Here is a 22135-nt window from a genome sequence, read left to right on the forward strand (position 1 = left end):
AAAATAGGAAGCCCATAACGATTAAGCCCGTATGCCCACCGGGCAGCCCAAGTAGTCCACTGCTACATAAATGGGCCAAGAGGCCCATCTTTGAATAAAAATAGGAAGCCCATAACGATGAAGCCCGTATATCCACCGGGCAGCCCAAATAGTCTACTGTTACACAATGGGCCAAGGCCCATCTTTGAATAAAGTAGGAAGCCCATAACGATTAAGCGCGTATATCCACCGGGCAGCCCAAGTAGTCCACTGTTACATAAATGAGCCAAACGGCCCATTTTTGAATAAATAGGAAGCCCATAACGATTAAGCCTGTATGTCCACCGGGCAGCCCAAGTAGTCCACTGCTACATAATTGGGCCAAGCGGCCCATCTTTGAATAAATAAGAAGCCCATAAAGATTAAGCCCGTATGTCCACCGGGCTGCCCAAAAGCCCACTGATACATAAATGGGCCAAACGGCCCATTTTTGAACAATCTCTTGGGCTTTCTTTTTTTCCATATAGACAATACGGAATCACAAATTCAGGAAAAATATACATAATTAAAAAAAAAACTTTTCAACCCTATAATTAAGTATTTTTATAAATATTGAATACTAAATTATAATAATTAATAACCAATTAAGTTGTAATTATGCAATAAACAATAGTAAAACATTGGCTTAATGTTATATGATTAGTTATTAAGCTGATAATCATAAATTCATTTTTCATGTATTTGGCAGCCTCTTCACTCTCCTTAAGAGTGCATTTACTTCAAATTTTGCTGCAAAATATCCAATACCCAGAAATTAAATTAATAAATAATAACTCCTGCAAGAAACTGCCCACATTACTGGTTCTTAGTAATCATATATATCCCTTGAAAGGAAAATAAAGAAAGAAAAACCAGAAATTGAAAAGTAGAATTCCCTAAAACAAGGCATTATTTGGTGAAAGAAAGCAGCAAAATATGGTAAAAAGTTGAAACCGCTGAATTCTTTCTGGTTAACGAGTTCCTATGGCGATTTCTGGGTCAGAGCCCCCGGGATTTAAAGTCGGGGAAAAGGGATTTGTCGTCCCCTGCCATACCGACCTCCCGACCTCCGATACATGCACAGTAATGGAGAGAAAAGGAAAAAGAACAAGAAAAATTTGTAGAACAGAGTCACAGTAACTTAATATGTTATATAAAGACCTGTTTGAAGACCTTATCCTTATGAAATGGCCTTCTCAAAACAAGGGCAAAGACAGCCAAACTAAAGACCAAAAGGAAACATAAACCATGTTCTTTATTGAAGATGCTATGCTTACTCCCCAAGTGCATGCACCAGCAGCAGCAGCAGCAACAAGGAAGACAGACACTAAGAAAAGAAAGGCAGAGGGTGCATCAGTTCAAGAGCATACTCTACACACTCCTTGAAAGGGAACTAGTTTTTTCTCGATCTCTTCGGCTGATTTCCACGGAAAATGTCGAGCAAGCCAGAATTTTTGCATATAGGGCATCTGGGATCATCATCTGTCACCATCACATAAAGCAGGCAAAAAGTACATCCCATCACAATTAAGGGCGAACCTTCAACTTCAAGGTTATTCTCCAAGTTTACATTTGACTCGACCTCTGCAGATACGCATGAGTCTTGAGATTTTGGGGATGACGATTTCGATTCATTCGATGATTTACCCCTTAAGTAGACCCCTGGAGGCGACAGTTTGAGATCCAAACAGGCATAATTTTCATTACCAGTCGTTCCCATTCCCGCAGCATACCTTCTTTTGGTTTCCTTCTTTTAGAAATTTTTCCAGAATCACCACACAAGAAATAGGAAATATATTAGGATTCACCTAAATATGAGTAGATTTTGTGTACATTTTTACTTAATAGGCTAAAATATTCATTTGAGGAAAGGAGAGAGATCATAATCTTCCTGGTAAGGGAAAATAACAAGATCAAAACAAGACTGCCAAAACCATTTAAGGAAAAAATCCAACACAGATTATGGTATTTACAAGTTGGGAGAAGAATTATACCTTATCAGTAACTTCTGATTGCTTCATACTCAGCTTAGAACTATCTTTTACTTCAATTGGGGATGAACGAGAGGACGAACTTTTAAGAACGAGAGATTTGTTAAAGTTTTGATTGAGTTGATCGACGCTCGAGGAGAACTCCTCAGGGCTACAGAGGCTCTCTAGGTCACCACCACCAGCACAATCCTTTGCATCACCAGAACTCTCCAGATATTGAGTGGTTTCCTGAGGTTTTGAGCCCATACCAGAAATAAGAGATGTGAGAAATGGTTTCTACAAATTCCCTCCATTTATACAAAAGGAGTGAGGTTTTTCAGTGAACTGATTCATCAGGTAAGGTCTCATCTAGTGCTAATTAATTGAATCAATTTCAAATGCATGATTGTGCAACTTTAAAAATAAAAACAGAAAAAATAATTGTAAAATTAATGCATAGACGCATATCGGTACAGGCATACATGGATGCAATCTGTATGCCACATATATGGTTTCGTAAAAATAAATAAAAGCAAGTAGAGTATCCTTTTTGGAAAATTTGTCAAGTTCTTAAATGATGGAGACGAAAGCGAACCGCAAGGAAATCACACGGTTAAGCTGTCCTTAGGTAAGTGTTAAACAAAGTCTGCACAATTAATTATAAAATGCTAACCAGCGTGGATAGTCACGTCGATATTTAGTAAGCGTTACAATGTTGGAAAATAAAGTGATAATAGCAATTTCTAAAATGCAAAAGTTGGAATATCTGTTACCATTACCACTAGGGTGATTTTAATTACTTAAATTAAAGACTCTTGAGTTGTACAAGTAGATGGAAATTAGCCTCTTTAAGAGCATTCCTAAACAGACGAAATTGATTACCAAGAAAAGAAGCTATCATTTAAGTTTTTCTCGAAGCCGAGATGCTAAAAAAGAAAGCGTTAAAACAATAAATTAAATTTCAAAACAATGATAGCAATACGTAATATAGATGTTGCCTATATAAAACTTAAATACTCAATAGTAAAATAAAAGGCATAGAAACAATCACAGTGATGCCAATATGATGAGAAGAAACAACTCTACAGTCTATATGATATGGTATGTATTTCAAAAGATTAGCAAGAGCATTTACTTGTTCCACTTGAGAAGGAAATTTCCTTACCAAGAATTTGTATGAATTTGTATGCATAGTGTGAGATCCCACATTGGTTGGAGAGGGGAACAAAGCATTCCTTACAAGGGCGTGGACACCTCTCCCTAGCAAACGTAAAAATCGTGAGGCTGACGACAATACATAATAGGCTAAAACGGACAATATCTGCTAGCGATGGGCTTAGGCTGTTACACATAGTGTCACAATCGCATGACCATGACACAAAGCAACAAAGGGGTGTAGATCCTAAATTTCAATGCACAATATTAAACAAAGGCTTCGTAGTGTCTAAAGTTCTGGCAAGGGCATTAAGGTTCGATTAATATCCACAACTTGAACAAGAAAGCAAGAGATCACAAGTTGTAGTAAGCATAAACAATCGAGAGTTCTATTTACTAGTTTGCTTCTAATTCAATGGGTATCAAATGTAAACAAACAAAAAAAATACTAAATCGAAATTAAACTATTTATCAATAGGAGTTTAAAATGGTCCAACTAAAAGTCATGTTGCCAAATATATGATTCTTGGGAATTTATTGACCAACAATTACAGTATAGTAGTTAGATATTCAAGGTAAAACCCAAGGGAGGAGAAGACTGATGAAAGAAAGTAAAGGTATAAAAAAGCCATTTTAAGGAAAGTGTTTCAACAAACTCTGTAATTTAGTACTTCAATGAAATCCTCAAGGTTAATGGCATGAATATTTTAGTAACCGTTGCGCCATTTGAATTATATACAAAAAAGAAGTGATTCCTTTGGTGCAAATATAGGATCCAATCTGGTGTCATTATTGTTTGGTAGAAAACAATTAATAGATTTGTCCTCAAGTGGTAAATGCTACTTAACCTCTTGAAGAACAAAACAGTAGAGATTAGATTATTACCAAGAAGAGTAGTTCCTCATCTAGGTTTTTCCTTTTCAGCTGCATAATATCTGAGGCATAATCCCTGGTTCAATTCTTTAAAAACAAAACAAACAATAACAAATCACCAAGAATGAATAGAAACTGATTAAAAAACCTTGGCAGTGATAACAATAAGAAGATCAACAATCATGGCCACTACAAAAATGAAGACATCCATATGTTCTAAGAGGTTACAGAAAATCCCGTTCGTATTTCCTAAATATTACCCGCCATGATTGTTTTCAGTATTACCCCACAAGGCAGCATTAAGAACTAATATAAACTTAAGCTAGTTTAGAACAACCACTTAGAAGGGATAAATTTCCTAGGCTAAGGACTTGGGAGAGAGCATCTACACTACAATAAGTAGCTATTAGGAAACTCGAAGAACTTTTAACATCCTAGGAAGATCGCCATAAGTTTGAACCTATTGTCCCCAAAGTTCTTAACTTCTGTAACCTGTTGCAGTTACTACTAGGCCATCCCATAATTGATTCCATGGTTTCAAACTCAAACCTAAATAGATCAAATGCCCAAAGTCGATTAAAGTCACAAGTGTAAGAGTAACCAAATTTAGATCTTCGTTCATCTGGTAATTAGCCTGAATAACTTTATTTTAGAATAAATATTAACCTGGTTCATAATCCAACTTCCAATCACTATGGTGGGTAATCAGTAAAAGTTCTGATAATACAAATCAAATACTCCATACTATCCTTCATACCAAAAAATAATCATGAAGGGACAAGTTCTATATTTTCTTATTCGGGGAAAACAAAGTAGTAGCTGGGTGATGTATATAATCCATATGAAACATCAAAATTTGGAAACTAACCGGTAGCTGGGTCATTCTATACTCAATCGCCCACGCGTCATGATATCCTCTATGAATCACAAGTACGTTAACACGAAAACAGTGATGGTATGCAACATCAAGTTTATACTTTACATTTGTTTTTCAACAAGGCTTTAAAACTGAATCCCATAATAGTAAATTTTACCTAAAAGGTGAACCCAGCAGCAACTAACTTCAATACTCGAGGATTCTATAACTTGAAGTTTCTCGACTCTTAAGCAGTGGTATCATTAAGTAAGTGAAAGAAGCGCTGAATATGAAAAGGATGAAAGTCACATGGTAGAAGCTGTATATAACTTGTTTATCTAGAATCCCTTAAATAATTATGAAATGTCTATGGCTAAGGATCATAAGCACCATCCCTTATATCTCCATTACATACGACTTGACAAGAGTAAACTCGAATGAAGGTTAAATAATCTTGAATATTATTAATTCACCTTCTACATAAATTGTTTCAAGCCTTTATTTACTTCTTATGCTTACTCTCTGTACTAAAACCAGTAATGATACTCATGACATTACAATATCTTCCTCACACGTCTTCATCGAAGAACGATATCAATTGGAAACAAAAGGTCAATATTTACCCTCGAAAGTCCGATGAAAGATCCTATTTCACCGGTATCAATACAAATTTATTGATCTTTAACTTTCTTATGCACATGCAGAAGTTGCATTATATCTTTCTTTCTAGCTTTTAGATCTCACAGCAGGAAATTTAAACATCCATATCAATTTCCAACAAAGATTACACAATCAAAGACCCGAGGTATCCACCTCTTAGCCTTCCCCTGGAGCTACAACCAAAGTTAAAAATCTAAAAGACGGGTCTCTAATATTCTAGCAGCTCTCATGAACAATAAAACCAGCAATGATATCTCACTAAATGCCAGTAATCAAAGCTTTAATCCAATATGAACCATGAATCCAGTAGTCCAATTCTAAATATAATCCTTCCCCCATGATTTCTTGAGTTCATATCTCTCACCAACAAGTTCAGCAACATCAAAACAGAACTCCACAATTTAAACACTACCGCACTCATGATAAAAAGAAACAATGCTTTAAAGGGACAGTACCTTCCCAATCACCTACAAGACTCAATCAACCGATCGCCGATTAACCAGCGCCCTCCCCTCCTAGCCAACTTGACCGCCATCGAGAAGCCATAAACGGCGATGATCCAAAACTCTAATAGTCATATCATTGGTAGAAAAATCGCCAATCCTTTTGCGGAAATTGGAATTAAAGACAACCCGAATCTTCCTTTTCTTCCCTTTCTCCACTTCCATTCTCGTTTTCTCGAACATATCTTCAAGATATAGCGATTGAAGATCATTTGATGAGCAAAATGGATGGAGATGAGATTGCCGCGAAACACCCGTTTCGTCGAAAACCCCAAATTGGGATTCAGAAATTTCTGATTTCACTAACAAAATCGAGAAGAGGGAATGCCACTATTTTCCTTCTTGTAAGCATAAATGTTCCATTTATATTTATGGCCATATTTCTCGTGCCAAATAAATATAATACAAAAGTAGAGATTCATCCTTTTTTTTTTCTTCAAAGTGAACCAAACTTAGTATACTTCATTGAAAGATATAATTAAGAGTATAAATTCAATAACTATTAATATACTTTTCATGCAAAACATATCGTAAACCAAAGATTTTGTCGTTTCTGGTGATGATAGACAATGTCCATGTCTTTATTATTTAATGAAATTGAAGTTCGAATTGTAAATCTAGTGCATTTGACGTGAATAAAAATATGATTATATTCAATTTTAATGTACTTTACCGACGCAATTAAGTTTTTAGTTTTATATCGAACCAATTCAGTTTTTTTCTTTTTTTAATTAAAATGTAATAATTTTGATTTGAAGATTGACCATCTTTTTCGAAAAGAAAAAAAAGAGTTGTATGAGAATTAAGATTATGTTTATTTAATTCTCGAAATTTAAAAAAACGACATTCGTAGCAAAGGAATTGAGGCTGCTTTCCTTGATCTCGAGTGTCCCTACTAGCACTCTGATTGATTGCCTACCCTTTAACTTGCCACAATTGCCAATGGAAGGATTGTCACTCAACGGATAAAAGTTACTTTAGGGATAACAGACTAATCTTCCTCAAGAGCTCACATCAACAGATCAACGGCAAGGTTTGGCACTTCAATGTCAACTCTTTGCCATCTAGAGCTATAGTATGCTCCAAGAGTTGGGTTGTTTGCCCATTAAAGCAAATATATGAGCTGAGTTTAAAACGTCGTGAGACAGTTCAATCCATATTCAGTGTGAGCATTAGAGCATTGTGAGGATCGGGAAGTATACACCTCTGGTGTACCACTTATCGCACTCATGATAAATGTTGGGCAACTAAGTGCAGAGGAAATAGTTGCTGAAAGCATCCAAGTAGTAAGCCCACCCTAAAATGAGTGCATTCCTATTCCGACTTCTCTATAGTCTCTTATGGCACAACCGAGATAGCAATGGGTTCTTTACCAAAGTTTCATTCTTATTTCTCAATGTTTATTATTATTATTTGCCTCTGATTTCAATTTTAAGATCAATTGATGCACAATTCTAGTCGGGAAATCCTAGTCGTTCTTTAGCTAGACGCACCTCGTTGGTGTTGTGCAAAGTCATGTCAAGCAGAACATAATAGAATCACATAACTTATATTAGATGGGTGTCCCCCCCTTCTGTGTTTTAAAATATAATGACCCATTAATAATAGATGCAACCCGAAAGTTTAACCCGAACCAAAATTCAACGACAGAACGTAAAACCAAATCTAAAGTTTCAATCATAAATCAAAATACCACAAGGTAGTAACTTTGCATGTTCATACGATAAATCGAAGGGGGATTCGAAACCTTATAACTGAAGATTAAACAGCACCCCACATGATTGATCAAAAGAAATGCCTCAGAAAAGAGCAAATTCATCGGGAAGCTGCACTAAATGAGCGAGAATGGCAGTGGTGAAATCTGACTAATGGCAAAAACTTTTACTCATAGATCTCCAATACATGAAACAAAATTATCATCCATTCAAAATCAAAACTAAAAAGACAAGAACCAAAAATAAGGACCAATCTGAAAATAACTAGCAACAAGAACGTCCATGGTCTTATGATATTGAATAACAAAAAACTTCTAATTCCCAAAACCTGTTGCGTGATCTCAATTACCTTAGTATCTCCTTGGGCCACCTGCACCCCTACCGAAAGCTTGGGGCAGATTCATAGCCTGTGGCTCAACCTCCACAAGTCCAGGAATGTCTGACATGCCAAAAGCAGCAAGCATATCAAGTGTCTCCTTGTCAACCTTGATTTCGTTAATCTTAATGGCTGATTCGTCTGGCACGAAGTCCATACGGCGTTCGCGCTCTTCTTCTTGCAACTTCAATGAGATGCCCCTGACTGGACCCTTCTGAATTCTCTTCATCAAGTGGGTTGAGAAACCAGCAATCTTGTTTCGTAGCCTTTTTGAGGGGATGATGGCAACCTCTTCCAAGATCTTCTTGTTTGTGTGGAAATCCAGTGTCATTTTAGAGTAATACCTCTCAATCACCTGGCGTGAAGATTTCTTCACAGTCTTGGTGCGAACACGACCCATCTTCTACCAAACTTTACCTGAGAAACATAAAAAGAAAATCTGTATCACATTACTTCACAATCAGGACATACAACAGTATTACAGGAACTCATAGATAAATATCTCAGTAATCTAGGTATATAAAAAAGGTGTTTTTCCATACATTACAACAAAACATTCACCCTGTATAGTCATTCAAGTAAAAACCCAAATATACTTCAATCCTACACTTGGAAGAAAAACTTGAGAATCACACAGATAAACTAAAACAGAGAATGTTCATATAGCTACATATATATCTTCTAACCTACATTTTTAAAAATTGAACAGTCAACACCAGATAGCTATAAGTTTATGAGACATTGATCATCACAAACAACATATAACCTCAAAAACAGCCCAAAAGCTTAAAGAGGCGACAAAGACTTCTCTTTCTCATCAACCACGAAACAGATTAAAAAACTTCTCATCAAATTTTCCATAACTATACAAAAGCAAAGGCAGAATCAATCCATTACCGATTCAATTCTCCAAAACAGAAGGCATGAATCCAACAAACTCGATAAATGAAAAACTCAACATTAAAAAGGAACAAACAATTGCATAACACGACAGATCGAAAAGATAAATAAGAAACCTGAGATAGAAGAACTAACCTGGAAGGAGGACGAAAGAGTAAGGACGAGCACCAGAAAGAGAGCGAGGTTCTGCTGCTGCCGCGACTTGAGAGAAACCCTAATGCGAAAGAGGGAGATATAAGTGAAGGGCTACTTTAGGGTTTCTTGCCAGCTGAGGAATGATTCTATGTGGCTTTTTGTATACAGTTTTTTCTATTCATTCATTCAGATTCTGCCACGTCAATCATAAACCTCTGATTTCCATCTAACGGTTAACGATTGGTTATCTTTTTCTTCCTTCTTTACCTACGATATACATACATACATACATACATATATATATATATCACACGGGTGTATAATTTTTTAATTTATCGAATTAAGAAATTAAGCATTTCAAATTTTACCTTATTAAGAATAAGTTTTGAGTATTAAACTTTTTATTTCATAAAATTATACTCTAAATTATAATGAGGGTGTCATTTTTTATTTAAATTTAAACAATTCTCATAAATCTTTTTTTATTATTATTTTTTTTTTTTTATATTTTAAGAATTATTATAAGAAAATTTGCCGATCAAAGATAGAGATTAAACTAGTTGGAATTGTGACCAAAATTCCATGTTGGGTGCCTATACGTAAATGGGAAGTACACACCGAATCTTGCACTAAACCAATGTTTATCAAAGTTAACGTGCACGTGAATGCTCGCTTCTTTACTCCAGTCTGAGGATCGTCAAAAAAAGGGGAAAGAAAATGTCACAAATAGAGTTAAATCAAGTAAGATTGCAAAGGCATAATGATAGTACAGTCAGGATATACCCACCCTCCGAAACAAATGTGAAGGTCTCCTTCCAATTTTCTAGTGATAGGGTCGTGAGAGATAACAAAAGGATGCATCAATTTCTAGGCTAAATGTCAGAGAAGAGAAGATAGTGAGTGTACAAGCGAGAGGCAGTAGCTTAACTAGTATGATACCTTTTTGAGTCAAGAAACCTTATGACAAAAGTAGACAATATCGTATCATCGTAGTTATATGTAAAGGTTTGATATCCGTAACAAGCTGTATCTAAATCATTCCCTGACTTAGCCACATAGGTCCACTCCTCAAAAGTAAACAAAGAAGCAGGTGAGTTATGGAAAATGCACTTGAAGCTCAGTGTCCTTGCTTGCGCATTGTCTCGTATCCACCCCCGAAGGGACTCAGCCTCCTCGCTGGCACATCGCTCGGTGTCTAGCTCTAATACTATTTGTAACCGTCCAAGCCCATCGTTAGCAGATATTGTTCTTTTTGGGCTTCCTTTCAAGGTTTTTAAAACGCGTCTACTAAGGAGAGGTATCCACACCCTTATAAAGAATGTTTCATTCTCCTCCTCAACCAACGTAGGATCTCGCAGTAATAGAATCTAGCAACAAATCAATTGCATAACTTATGAATCAGCAACATCATGACAAGAAAGCATCACTAAAAACATCTCCCTCAAAATAATAAATTCCGCGCCTGCCCAACCTTTGATGCGTGACGTAACATGACTTACTTTAGATCACGATATCTTCGGAACTAACTAATCAACTACAAAATGTGATTAACTTAACTGGAAAAGTTCTTTTTGGAGCTATCCCCACCTGCCCAGCTGATCAACAATCCTGCAGTAGTTCAAAGATTAGTGTTGAATGATAAGAAGAAATTTTGGCCGCACGGTTGGAACTCGGAAGCATAGTGTTCGGTGCTCTAAGAACTCGACTCCGAAAACTAACATCTTAACAAGCTCATGCCATGGTCCTGATACTATATACTAATCACCAAAAATCCCCACAAGAACAATGGCCATTCGTAAAATGGTGGAATCGGTTGGTGTCCCTAACTACGACATCCCGACGAACAAGTTTCGAGACAAGCTTCATAAAAGAGTGGCAGTCTCCACAGATTCTAAGGTTTTTCATGATCCTAAGAGGTGCATTGGGAGGTAAAAACAATAATCCCATAGTAAAAGCAAGCTTCTCGCTGTGGTGCCTCAAAAGTTCTTGTTTTCTACTCTCTTCTACTTGATGAAGATCATGCTGAGTCTCCACCTGGTAACCAAGCTTCTGTAACTCTTCTATTAACTCATTCAATTTCGAGTAAATTTCAGCTATCTTAGGATGATTCCGCTCTCCGACCATAAACGAGTGAACCTCGTTCTTAATCTCAATCCAACTCTTTCCCCTCTCTTTCTTCACATCACTTTCTTTAAGGAGCTTCCTCGCCTTGGCAACTTCGTCCCACTTACCGTTCGCTGCATACATGTTCGACAGCAACAAATAGTTCCCTGCATTGTGTGGTTCGATGTCGAACAGATTCTTAGCAGCAACCTCAGCAAGTTCAAGATTCCCATGAGTCCTACAAGAAGCCAAAAGGGAACCCCACATAGAAGCAGAGGCTCTAAAGGGCATTTTACAGATCAAATCGTAAGCATCAGAAGTCCGCCCTGCTCGACTAAGAGCGTCTACCATACAAGAATAATGGTAGACATTTGGTGCCAAATGATACTCTTTTATCATCAGATCAAAATATTTCTGTCCCTTTTCAACCAAACCCATATGACCACAAGCAGACAACACAGAAACAAAAGTAACATCATTTGGATTCAAGCCAATTTGCTGCATTTTCTCAAATAAAATCATCACCTCGAGTGATCGAGCGTGTCGAGACAAGCCAGATATCATAGCATTCCACAAAACAACATTTCTATCTTCGACATCTCGAAATACTTTATAAGCTTCTTCAATGCCACCGCATTTTGCATACATATCAATAAGAGATGAAGCAACAAAGATATTTGAACAAAAACCAGATTTAGATAGCAAAGCATTCACCTGGTTCCCTTCAATCATAGCTGCCAATCCAGCACAAGCACAAATCACAGATGACATTAAAAACTGGTCGTGTTTCAACCCAGTTTCCCATGCTTTACGAAACAACGCCAAAGCTTCCTCGTACATCGCATTTTGCACATACCCTGCCGCCATTGAACTCCATGTGACAACACTCCTCTCAGACATGGACTCAAAAACATTAGCCGCATCGTTCATCAAACCACATTTTGCATAAACATCAAGCAACGCAGTAGCAACAAAAACGTTCAGATTCATTGCAGCCTTAACAGCAAAGGCATGAAGCAGCTGGCATTCAGAAAGAGCACATTTAGCTGCACAGGCGCAAAGGACACTCGAAATGGTGAATTCACTAAAAGGGGTTCCTTCTCTTTGCATCTGTAGTAAAAGACCAAGAGCCTCATTTTCCTCACCATTTTGAGTCAGCGACCCAATCATGGTGCTCCACGACACCAAACTTCGGCTGGGCATTTCATCGAACACTTGGCGTGCAACATCAACTGAACCACATTTTGAGTACATGTTGATGAGAATATTCGACGTTAAAGTCTCTGCTTGTAACCCCATTAGCAGAATTCGGGCATGGCAAGCCTTACCTTGCAAGAACAGCCGTCTTTTTGCACATAATTTCAGTAGCTCCAGCACATAAGACACATGGGTACGACAGAAATCCTCTGTAGTTCCTTTTTCACATTCAATAATGCATGAAGATGATGCAAAAAAACGATTAATGCAAACACGAAGACTAAGAAACTGAAAGATCTTTCCTGAATTTGTCGCAAAATGGCAAACATGGAGAAATCCCATCAAATTGTACCGAAGAACATCGAAAGAGATTATAATACTTTCTACTTTGAATTTAAAAAAAAGATGCGGACTATTCCAAGAATCGACCGTTTGATTTTAGGGTTTTGGATTGGATCGGATCGGTACTTTCTCTTCCGGCTGATTAATGGATCATTTAGAACCCCACTTCAAATTTTCGTTTTATTTAAATCTTCGTCAAATTCAACATCAAAATCTTGATAAGAAGATTCGCTATAGCATTATCCACCCTAAGATTAAATGTTCGATCTTATATACGTACATTTGTTGACACCAAATTAATAATGAAAAAAGGCAAATATTTTGCTTATCGAATCAAATCTGGAACTCAAATGAGCATTGGAATCAATACTTCGACACTACAAGTTGTTACCTTCTTTCGGTCAATGATATAGAACTTCAAGATTTTGGTAGGTTTACAAGTTTTGATTCCGAACCAAAAAATGGTATCAAACAAAATCATGAACTAGAACGATACAGAAAAGATTAGTATGGCTTTTGCGCAAGAATGACACGCACAAATCGAAAAATGATATCCGAACTAGACATTCGGTGGTGTGCCAGCAAGGACGCTAAATCTCAAGAAGAGTGGATCGTGAGATCTCATGTGGATAACGACAATACTAACAGCAGACAATATCTATTAATAGGTTTGTGCTCTTGCAAACATGTTTTTTTAAAACATATGTTCAACAATAAATTTGAGATTCTGAAGAATTAATTTTAAATTATTAAAAGCATATTCTCCAATAAATTTTAACCATTATAAAATTAAAAATATCAATTTAACTCGAGTTGGTGCTCTATATTATAATCTCAGCCCACGTTATAATCTCGAACATTATATTATATTTTTTCTTTATAAAATATTATTAAATTTATTAAAATATTTAACCCTTTCTAATATATATATTTAAAAATAAATAAATAGAAAATTTTGTAACTATGGAGATTAAAACACGAGACAGACAAAAATTCACTCTCATTTTTATATCAGCCAAACCCGACCAATATCTTAATATCAGCTAAATCTCGGAGTCTCGAGCTTCACATTCGTAATAATATATATATATATATATATATATATATTATTCTCTCATATCCCACTTCCACACAATGCCTTTAGATATATGCTTTGCAAGTTGGGGTTTGATTTTGTGAAAGGATCAAATCACCAATAAAATTTAATTAATTATTTTATTAAAAAAATACCCAAAATAAGAAATATCCAAATCCTTCTTCTTTCCTCTTCCTCTCATCATTTTGGTATCCTCATCTTCTTTTAAATAATTTCTTCACTTTCTAGCATTGTACTTTTTTTTATTTATTTTTTATTTATTTTTTTTAATTAAGAAATCAAAGTCGATTGATTGGGTTTTTTTTTTTTTTTTTTTTTGACGTTGACATCCCACTTTGATCCATCGAGAAAAGGGTCGGGCCACCTATAGTGTTTAAAAGCCTCGGTGTTCTAAAAAACCTGAACCATGCAACCTAACTCGAACCATTTGAGTTAGATTATCATCTTATTTGGGCTCGTTAAGTTCAAGTAAATGAGACTATTCATGAGTATGAGTTGGAGCAAATTTGGATCCTGGGTTAGGTTGAAAAAATTTTAAAAATGTCTCAACCCGACCTAACTTGAGTTAATCAAACCTAGATTTCTCTGGTATAAAAATACCAATAACTCCCGTTATTTTGAATTTCCTTGTATTCCTTTTTTAACGTCAAAATCATAACTTTTACCTAATAAAATAATAGCGACAAGATTCGAGAAATTAAACTTAATTTAAGGTACATTAACGGTTGAAAAATATTATATTAATAATTATAAAATTCGGAATGTCAATTCATTGGATAACGATAATGTAACATCATACGAGAGGTGAAGCTAATAAAGGCGGGAAAAGGCGTGCTAAAAGGAAAGGTTATTGGTAGCCTTTTCTTCCCTAAATCACTAAAAACAAAGTGAAAGCAATAGAAATGGTATCTCTTTTTTACTTTACTTTTTTAAATATTTTATTTTTATGCAAAAAAATAAAATAATAATAATATTAATCACAAATTTAATCTTATTTATCTCTTAATCAAGAGACAAAATGACGATAAAAGGTACTTAGAAAAGACTAAATTAAAAGGAAAAAAAGGACTAATTAGTCTTTTACACGTTACTAATTTTCATTTCTTTAAATGGATTTGATAAAACCTTATTGGAGATTTTGGTGTCATTAGCACTTAATGAAAAGACAATTAAATAATTTTTTTTAAAATATTAACCTATTGTGGTTAAAAATTTCTACCCTTTTTAATTTATTATGTTTTTTTTAACTCAGATAAAAAAAAATATCCCGAGTTCGACTGTGCCTCTAAATTGCTCGTGAATTTTAAATTTTATTTAAAAAAATCCGTTTAAACTTTCAATTACCCAAAAAAAAGTATTGAATGAAGACGGACGGTATCAATTTACGTGAATGATATCGTAAATAATTACCCAATAATATTTTTTAAGGGGTATTAAAGTTTTTTTTTTTACTTAAATTTTGAAATTTACTCCAAAAAAAAATTATTAATAAATAAATTTTTACTCATCAATTTACTGGAAGTATATACTTTTTAATTTATTATATATTTTTTTAACTCAGATTAAAAAATATATATCTCAAGCTCGACTATGCTTCTAAATGCTCGTGAATTTTAAAATTTATTTTAAAAAATACGTTTAAACTTTCAATTACCCAAAAATAATAATCTTACCGTCTCAATTTATATGAATGATGTTGTAAATAATTATNTTTTTTTTTTTTTTTTTTTTTTTTTTTTTTTTTTTTTTTTTTTTACTGTTAAAATTTGAAATTTACTCCAAAAAGATCATTTATAAATAAATTTTTACTCATAATTGACTGGTACACAGTAAATTATTTGTACATACTCTTAAAATTTTCTACCATTTTTAATTTATTATATTTTTTAACTTAGATAAAAAAAAATATATATATATATATATCCCAAGCTCGACCGTGCCTCTAAATGCTCGTAAATTTTAAAATTTATTTAAAAAAATACGTTTAAGCTTTCAAATACCCAAAAATAATATTCTTACCGTGTGAATGATGTTGTAAATAATTACCAATAGTATTTTTTAAGCGGTGGTATTAAAGTTTTTTTTTTACTGTTAAATTTTGAAATTTACTCCAAAAAAAAATCATTAATAAATAAATTTTTACTCATCAATTTATTCGAAGTTCCGTACACTAAATAATTTGTATATCACGTTAGCCATCGTGTCAATTTCCACCTTATTTTAACAATTTTTTTAAAAATTAAGGGCAAAAGTTAAAATTTTCAATGTCGAGGGACATAACTGAAACTTACCCGAGCGTTCATGATTAAAGGACATGATATGATGTAAATAATTTGAGTGATAATTATTATTTATTTAATTCTATAACTTGGAATCCAATGGTGGCGTGGCATGAGTGGAAGTCCACTTGATGTTGTTTGGAATTTAATTAGCCTCAAATTAGTATTAATTTCTTCAAATTAATTTCAAAACCTAAAGTTATTTATTATAAAGTCAAAAAAGATTCAATTAGAACAAAATCCGAGAAATTCTTATAATGGAATAAAGCGGGAAAAAAAAATATCGAAACTTTATACTAAAGAATCGTAATATAAAAACTCGAACAACTGAGTATTCGATTATAATATATGTTTTTTTCTCGTTATTCGAATCCGTCTTTGAAGGAAATAGGACACGGAGTTCTAATATTATTTTAAAAGATGTAGAACAGACATGGAATCTTAGAACTGAGCTCGAGATCGAGGTCGAGGTCGGGGAATATAATAAGAATTTTGTGGATTATAAGCTAAAATTGAAAGATTTTGAGGGTATTTTGACCAATTATGGTTGGGAAGGGATAAGAGAGGAGGTGAGAATAATAAAGGGAAATATTTGAGTGGGTAAGGGAAAGGGAAAGGTTTGATTAGATGCACAAAAGAAAGAAATGGAATGGAGGCAAATTATATTGAATAGGACAAGAGACAAAAAGGATTAAAATGGGATATGGAACCAAACAAGATACCAACATCATGGTCCCATTATGCTTTGTTTTCTTTTGTGTTTTTGTTTTTTTTTTTTTTGGGTATTAGTGTCGGGTTTTTTAATTTGACCTTAGTCGTCCTCGTTTTGAATCGTATATGTTGTTATTAGAAATATCGGTAGGTGTTCGGACTAGGTTGTACACGACTTAACTGTTTTTAACGAAATAAGATGATTCTCGTGCATCTCTTATGACATGACCTTGACGCTTCTAAGAGTGAAGATGTGAGATACTATATTGGTTGGAGAGTGGAACGAAGCATTTCTTATAAGCGTGTGAAAATTTCTTTGTTAGACGCATTTTAAAACCTTGAGGGGAAACCTAGAAGGAAAAGTTTAAAGATAACAGTATTTGGTAGCCGTAGCTGTGGGTTTGAGTTGTTACAAATGGTATTAGAGCTAGACACTACTGGCTGTTATAAATGATAATTGAGCTGTTACAAATGGTATCGAGGGGAAACCGAGAAGGAAAAGTCTAAAGATAACAGTATCTGGTAGCGATGGGTTTGAGCTGTTACAAATGGTATTAGAGCCAAAACACTACTGGGTGATGTGTCAACGATGACACTGGGTTTCAAAGGAGGGTGGACACCGAGCGGTGTACTAGCGAGGAAGTTGGCCCCAAAGGGGGTGGATTGTAAGATCCTGTTGGAGAAGAGAACGAAATATTTTTATAAGGGTGTGAAAAACTCTCCTTAACATACACGTTTCAAAATCTTGAAAGGAAACCCAGAAGGGAAAACCCTGCTAACGTCGAGCTTGGTGGACAGTTACGTTCCACCTACCTCAAATCCAATATAATCAAATACAATTCAACGATATTCACACACGATCATTTTCATAATGTTAGACCAAATCATAGGCCAAATCAAAAAGAGTATGAATTTTGAAGCTATATTTGCTAAAAAAATGATAATTTAACCAAAAAGAGAAAGAAAAGATTAGAATAGAAGAAATGGGTCCACTTTCTTCCCTTTACATAAAAATAGGCATACCCTTCTTAGTGTTTGTGAAAAGTCCCCAACCAACGTGAAGCCAGTGGATGGATACTCAATTGTATAAACAAACTCCCTCCCCCCACCCACTTTGCTTGGTTTCTGCTTCTTTTTTCATACTCAATTCATCAAATGGGACTCCACAAACAATCCAACCTTTATATTTACAGCTTTGATTTCCACTTTTGCAAAACTTCCTCATTCTTTTCCTTTTTACCTTTCATACAACTTGGTTTCAATTTGTGTAAACAAAAAGAAACACTGCCCACATAAACTTAAATCCATCTACATTTTCTATACCTTCAAGCTGTTTTCTAATTCCGGAATCTCCCCGTTCTTTACACGTAGGGAGCCGTCTTCTTCTGCATCGGAGCTTGAATGGACGCTGTATAGCACGTATATAAGCATGGTGAGGATTGAAAAGAACACGAATCGAATGTAGGATGTACCGTCGAGGGACCCCAGCAAGAATATGTTTAGGAAGATTGATGCACAGGGTATCCATGGCATTAAGGGAACGCCCCAGTGTTGGGGCTTCCATGCTTGAGGTGTGACACAATGGAAGATTAGTGAGATAGCGATGGCGACGATAGCAGTGACGGTGAGTAAGGCGGTTTTGGCCTTCCCTGGTGTTACGAAGTGCCATATGAGAGTGAATATGATGGCAGTGAGTGAGAATGAGCAGAGGAAGGATAGTGTTGGTCGTGGATTTGTGCTTCCTATCACGACGTAACGTCGGTAAATGACAGCGTTGGCAACCATGTAGAAGACGAAGAGTGTACCAATGCATACGAAGTTGAGTAGAACGTCGAGGTCAGCGAAAAGGGCGATTGCAGCTGTGAAGACCCCTGAATCAAACCAACAAAGTTTATGTAAAACATCACAAAACAAACAACAATTTGTGCAGAGTCCCAATAATTGCAAAGAGATAAAGTGATCTCAGAAACTAATAGAAGGATATGATTCTTTCAAAATATGGTATTGCTTATAGGTCATTTTCAAAACTGACTCAAACCTAAGAGATTTATCTGGTAGTTGAGTTGGGCCAATCTACACCAACCATCTCTTACCATTTACATCAGTTGATCAAGCTATATGATGAACACAAACAAAACACAAGAACAAGACATGTGAAACGCTCATCCTGTGATAAGCACAACATAAATCAAACGGAAACAAACTATACAACCGCCTAAGTCCACCGCGGGCAGATATTGTCATTTTTAGGCTTTCCCTCAAGGTTTTTAAAACACATATGCTGCTAGGGAGAGGTTTCCACACCCTTATAAACAATGTTTCGTTCCCCTCTCCAGTCGATGTGGGATCTCACAATCTCTCTCCCACTTCGAGGTCCAGCATCCTAGCTAGCACTCGTTCCTCTCTCCAATTGATATAGGATCTCACATATTTACACGCACTCAACCCAACTCAACACAGCACAACACAACACGACGTAGGGACATCCCCGGGAAGTTACCATGGTTAAAAGTGGAAGGGATTAAGAAAGCTAAACACTAGTTAAACAACACGCACTCGACGCAACACAACACAACGCAATGCAGGGACATGCCCGGGAAGTTAACCATGGTTAAAAGTGGAAAGGATTAAGAAAGCTAAACACTAGTTAAGAGATGTAGGCAAGAAAGTGAGGATAGGGACCCACATAGTTCTTCTTTTTTCTTCCTTTTGGAACCAAACACAAGAAAAGTGCAAGAAAAACAGTTGAAGAAATCTCTTTCTTTCATTTTCTATGGGGTTGAAACAACAGGACCCCCAAGTGTTATATATAAATTCCTTTGCTTTTCTCTTGAAAACACAGAAAATGAGAGTGAAGTCAAGACAAAAGTGTTCCTATCCCATATAAAAGCTTAAGCTCTCTCCACAGTCTTAACAATATCTTATTCCCTAAACCATTATGAATCACAAACTAATACTACTACTTCCTCTCTCAATCTTGGGGTTTTGCCAATGATGTCATGCTATAACTAGAGGGGTCCCACTCTTTTTCTTTTCAAATTATTATCATAATAAATCAAATAAACTTTTTTCAAGGAGGAAATAAAGGGGGAGCCAGAAAAAGGGTCTTCTTCTCCTTCCACCAAAACCATGGCCCCAAAAGATTTCTTTTCCCCCTATCCAAACACTCCCATTTGGAACAGCAGATTCTCAAGGCCCCCTTCAACATCCATTTCCCAAACTCTTATTAAGAGTATTTCTTTACATTAATCAAAAAGCTATGTAACGGATGAATTAAGAACACATACGAACAAAGCAACACCTCAACAACAGTTGTTCAACTTAAAACATTAATTTACATTAACATATATATAAAATTGTTAGCTCCAAATTTGTTACGAGCTTAGCTCAACAATAGTTCAGCATGTAACAATTGAAATTAATGACATATACTGATAATTAATAAGCTCGTTGATTAGAGCATGGTTCGATTGGTTTAGTCATATACTCTCGTTTAATGGGTTAAGTGTTTAACTAAGTTGGGTTAGAATTCTATCCCATTTATTGTTAAGAAAAAATAAATGAATAAGGGAATAAAATAAATTACCAAGAAAGGCGGAGGCGTTGAGAGGAGTGGAGGTTTTGGGATGGACCTCGGCGAACCAGGCGGGGACCACTCTGGACCGTCCGATGACGCACATGTATCGAGCCTGTCCCATCATAGCCACCAACAGGGACGTCAATATGCCGAAGCTTGCTCCACCGCCGATCACGTTCGACACCCACTTCCACCTCGCAAACGCCGCCGCGAACGGCGCCTCCGCCTGAATCTGTAGCCACCACATACACAAACAAATTTCATTCAATGTATTCAACACCGGTTTCCTTTTGACTGTAAATCAGGCCGTACGAATTTGTGTGTGTGTGTGTTTTACTGTACCATATCGTAGGGAAGGAGCTTGATCATTGAAGCCGCCATTAGGCAGTAGAGGACGGTGACGAGCACGACGGAGCCGGAGACGCCGATCGGGATATCCTTCGCCGGATTCCGAACCTCCTCCGCCATCGTCGATACGGCGTCGTAGCCGATGTAGCTGAGGTAAACCAGAGATGCGCCCTTAAAAACGCCAGCCGCTCCGTGAGGGAAGAATCCGGATTCGTCCTTCGGATCGCCTGGTTCTGAGAAGTTCTTCCAATCGCCTTTACAGAATCCGAATACAATCACGAAAGCTATGAATAGAATGTGTATTGCCGTCAGCGTCATGTTCAACACCGAGCTCTGTTTTGTACTGAAAAACAGAAATCCACAAACAAAACTAGCCCTATTTAATTTCAGAACGAATTCAATCACGATTCATGATTCTCGATTTCTTACAGACCTGTAGCAGATGATGATTGTGATGATTAGAACAACGGCGACGGCGACCAAATCGATTTGATCGAATCCCTTGGGGAGTCCAGGGATGAGGAGTTTCCATTTGGCGGAGGAGATACCGATTGCGGCGCCTAGGTATTGAGTGAAACTCCTCGCGACGGCGGCGTTGGACATCACATAGTCCATTATCAGATTCGCACCGGTCAAAAACGCAGCGAATTCCCCTGCGCACAAAAAACAAAAATATCCGCCGAGTTAGAAGAATCACGGAAACCAACAAATTGACTGTATGCATTGGGAAACTGAGAGAGAGAATAAAAAAAAAAAAAAAAACACACCGAATGTGACGCGGAGGTAACTGAAAGCACCACCGGCAACAGGCATATCAACAGCAAACTCGGTGTAGCAGAACGCCGATAAGAGCGCACAGAGGCCAGCAATGGCGTAAGAGAGAACAATGGCGGGACCGGCTTCCTGAGTAGCCGGACCCGTAGTGACGAAGACACCAGCACCGATCATCCCGCCAAGGCCAAACCCGACGAGGTCGAACCAGCGGAGAGTCCTCTGCATGTGGACACCGGAAGTGTACCGTGTACTGGTCATTTCATCGAAGGAAGTGGAGACAGAGAAGGCCCGGCGTGAAAGACGGGAAGGGATCAGAGAGAGGGCTCGTAGGTAGGCGGAAAAGCTTGAAAAGGAAGAGGAATGGGCGTCCATGGCGGAATGGAGGTGTAAAGGCGTGCGGAGAAGAAGACTTAAAATGGCGAAGAAAGTGAGAGTGGGACTGACAAATGGGGATTTGTATTGGAGGTGGTGAATTTAAAGCCGCGGTTCGAATCGCCCGAAACTCAGCTCAGCTCAGCCTTTCTCTCTCTAGCTTTCAAATTCCTTT

At 36.5% G+C, this 22135-nt stretch overlaps 4 protein-coding genes and 1 non-coding gene across 10 annotated transcripts; 1 reads left to right on the forward strand and 4 right to left on the reverse strand.

Annotated features, from left to right (window-relative positions):
- Nucleotides 1–1135: 1135 nt before the first annotated feature.
- Nucleotides 1136–6346, reverse strand: LOC111808919. Of its 4 annotated transcripts, XM_023695162.1 has the most exons (5): nt 5988–6346; nt 4029–4103; nt 3154–3248; nt 2013–2237; nt 1136–1768 (listed from the first exon to the last, which is right to left on the reverse strand). In XM_023695162.1, the coding sequence occupies exons 3-5, from the start codon at nt 3178–3180 to the stop codon at nt 1412–1414; spliced, it is 609 nt and encodes a 202-aa protein (XP_023550930.1). In that variant the 5' UTR covers nt 3181–3248; nt 4029–4103; nt 5988–6346; the 3' UTR covers nt 1136–1411. The 4 variants fall into 4 exon arrangements, 3 of the variants coding, with proteins under 3 accessions (XP_023550930.1, XP_023550929.1, XP_023550931.1); XR_002817154.1 differs by lacking the exons at nt 3154–3248; nt 4029–4103; nt 5988–6346 and adding an exon at nt 2584–2633; XM_023695161.1 differs by lacking the exons at nt 4029–4103; nt 5988–6346 and having other exon boundaries at nt 3124–3195.
- A 1541-nt stretch (nt 6347–7887) lies between these two features.
- On the reverse strand, nt 7888–9306 carry LOC111808920 (40S ribosomal protein S17-3-like). Its single transcript, XM_023695164.1, has 2 exons — nt 9162–9306; nt 7888–8543 (listed from the first exon to the last, which is right to left on the reverse strand). Exon 2 carries the CDS (start codon nt 8524–8526, stop codon nt 8101–8103), a length of 426 nt encoding a protein of 141 aa, XP_023550932.1. The 5' UTR covers nt 8527–8543; nt 9162–9306; the 3' UTR covers nt 7888–8100.
- A 1131-nt stretch (nt 9307–10437) lies between these two features.
- LOC111808921 (pentatricopeptide repeat-containing protein At5g04780, mitochondrial) lies at nt 10438–13144 on the reverse strand. 3 transcript variants are annotated; one of them, XM_023695166.1, is made up of 2 exons: nt 12593–13144; nt 10438–12496 (listed from the first exon to the last, which is right to left on the reverse strand). In XM_023695166.1, the coding sequence occupies exons 1-2, from the start codon at nt 12801–12803 to the stop codon at nt 10923–10925; spliced, it is 1785 nt and encodes a 594-aa protein (XP_023550934.1). In that variant the 5' UTR covers nt 12804–13144; the 3' UTR covers nt 10438–10922. The 3 variants fall into 3 exon arrangements, with proteins under 3 accessions (XP_023550934.1, XP_023550936.1, XP_023550933.1); XM_023695168.1 differs by having other exon boundaries at nt 10438–12310; nt 12410–13144; XM_023695165.1 differs by having other exon boundaries at nt 10471–10528; nt 10719–13144.
- A 120-nt stretch (nt 13145–13264) lies between these two features.
- On the forward strand, nt 13265–13365 carry LOC111809468. The gene has a single exon (XR_002817238.1). It is a non-coding gene; the product is annotated as a U6 spliceosomal RNA (small nuclear RNA).
- Nucleotides 13366–17794: 4429 nt separating this feature from the next.
- LOC111808922 (cationic amino acid transporter 6, chloroplastic-like) lies at nt 17795–22135 on the reverse strand. The gene is made up of 5 exons (XM_023695169.1): nt 21582–22135; nt 21248–21467; nt 20809–21157; nt 20476–20698; nt 17795–18760 (listed from the first exon to the last, which is right to left on the reverse strand). The coding sequence occupies exons 1-5, from the start codon at nt 21958–21960 to the stop codon at nt 18207–18209; spliced, it is 1725 nt and encodes a 574-aa protein (XP_023550937.1). The 5' UTR covers nt 21961–22135; the 3' UTR covers nt 17795–18206.

The sequence above is a fragment of the Cucurbita pepo genome, chromosome LG13 (assembly GCF_002806865.2).
Source record: "Cucurbita pepo subsp. pepo cultivar mu-cu-16 chromosome LG13, ASM280686v2, whole genome shotgun sequence".
Taxonomy (NCBI): domain Eukaryota; kingdom Viridiplantae; phylum Streptophyta; class Magnoliopsida; order Cucurbitales; family Cucurbitaceae; genus Cucurbita; species Cucurbita pepo.

What these genes read in the sequence shown, in the direction of transcription:
- LOC111808920 (XM_023695164.1), bottom strand. Translation starts at nt 8,526, where the DNA reads ATGGGTCGTGTTCGCACCAAGACTGTGAAGAAATCTTCACGCCAGGTG.
- LOC111808919 (XM_023695161.1), bottom strand. Translation starts at nt 3,180, where the DNA reads ATGCATACAAATTCATACAAATTCTTGGTAAGGAAATTTCCTTCTCAA. An exon ending in TTCCTTCTCAAGTGGAACAA is followed by an intron (nt 2,238 to 3,123) that starts GTAAATGCTCTT and finishes TCAAAACCTCAG; the next exon opens with GAAACCACTCAATATCTGGA. An exon ending in AATCAGAAGTTACTGATAAG is followed by an intron (nt 1,769 to 2,012) that starts GTATAATTCTTC and finishes AATTTCTAAAAG; the next exon opens with AAGGAAACCAAAAGAAGGTA.
- LOC111808921 (XM_023695165.1), bottom strand. Translation starts at nt 12,803, where the DNA reads ATGGGATTTCTCCATGTTTGCCATTTTGCGACAAATTCAGGAAAGATC.
- LOC111808922 (XM_023695169.1), bottom strand. Translation starts at nt 21,960, where the DNA reads ATGGACGCCCATTCCTCTTCCTTTTCAAGCTTTTCCGCCTACCTACGA. An exon ending in TTACCTCCGCGTCACATTCG is followed by an intron (nt 21,468 to 21,581) that starts GTGTGTTTTTTT and finishes TTTTGTGCGCAG; the next exon opens with GGGAATTCGCTGCGTTTTTG. An exon ending in AGCTCCTTCCCTACGATATG is followed by an intron (nt 20,699 to 20,808) that starts GTACAGTAAAAC and finishes TGGTGGCTACAG; the next exon opens with ATTCAGGCGGAGGCGCCGTT.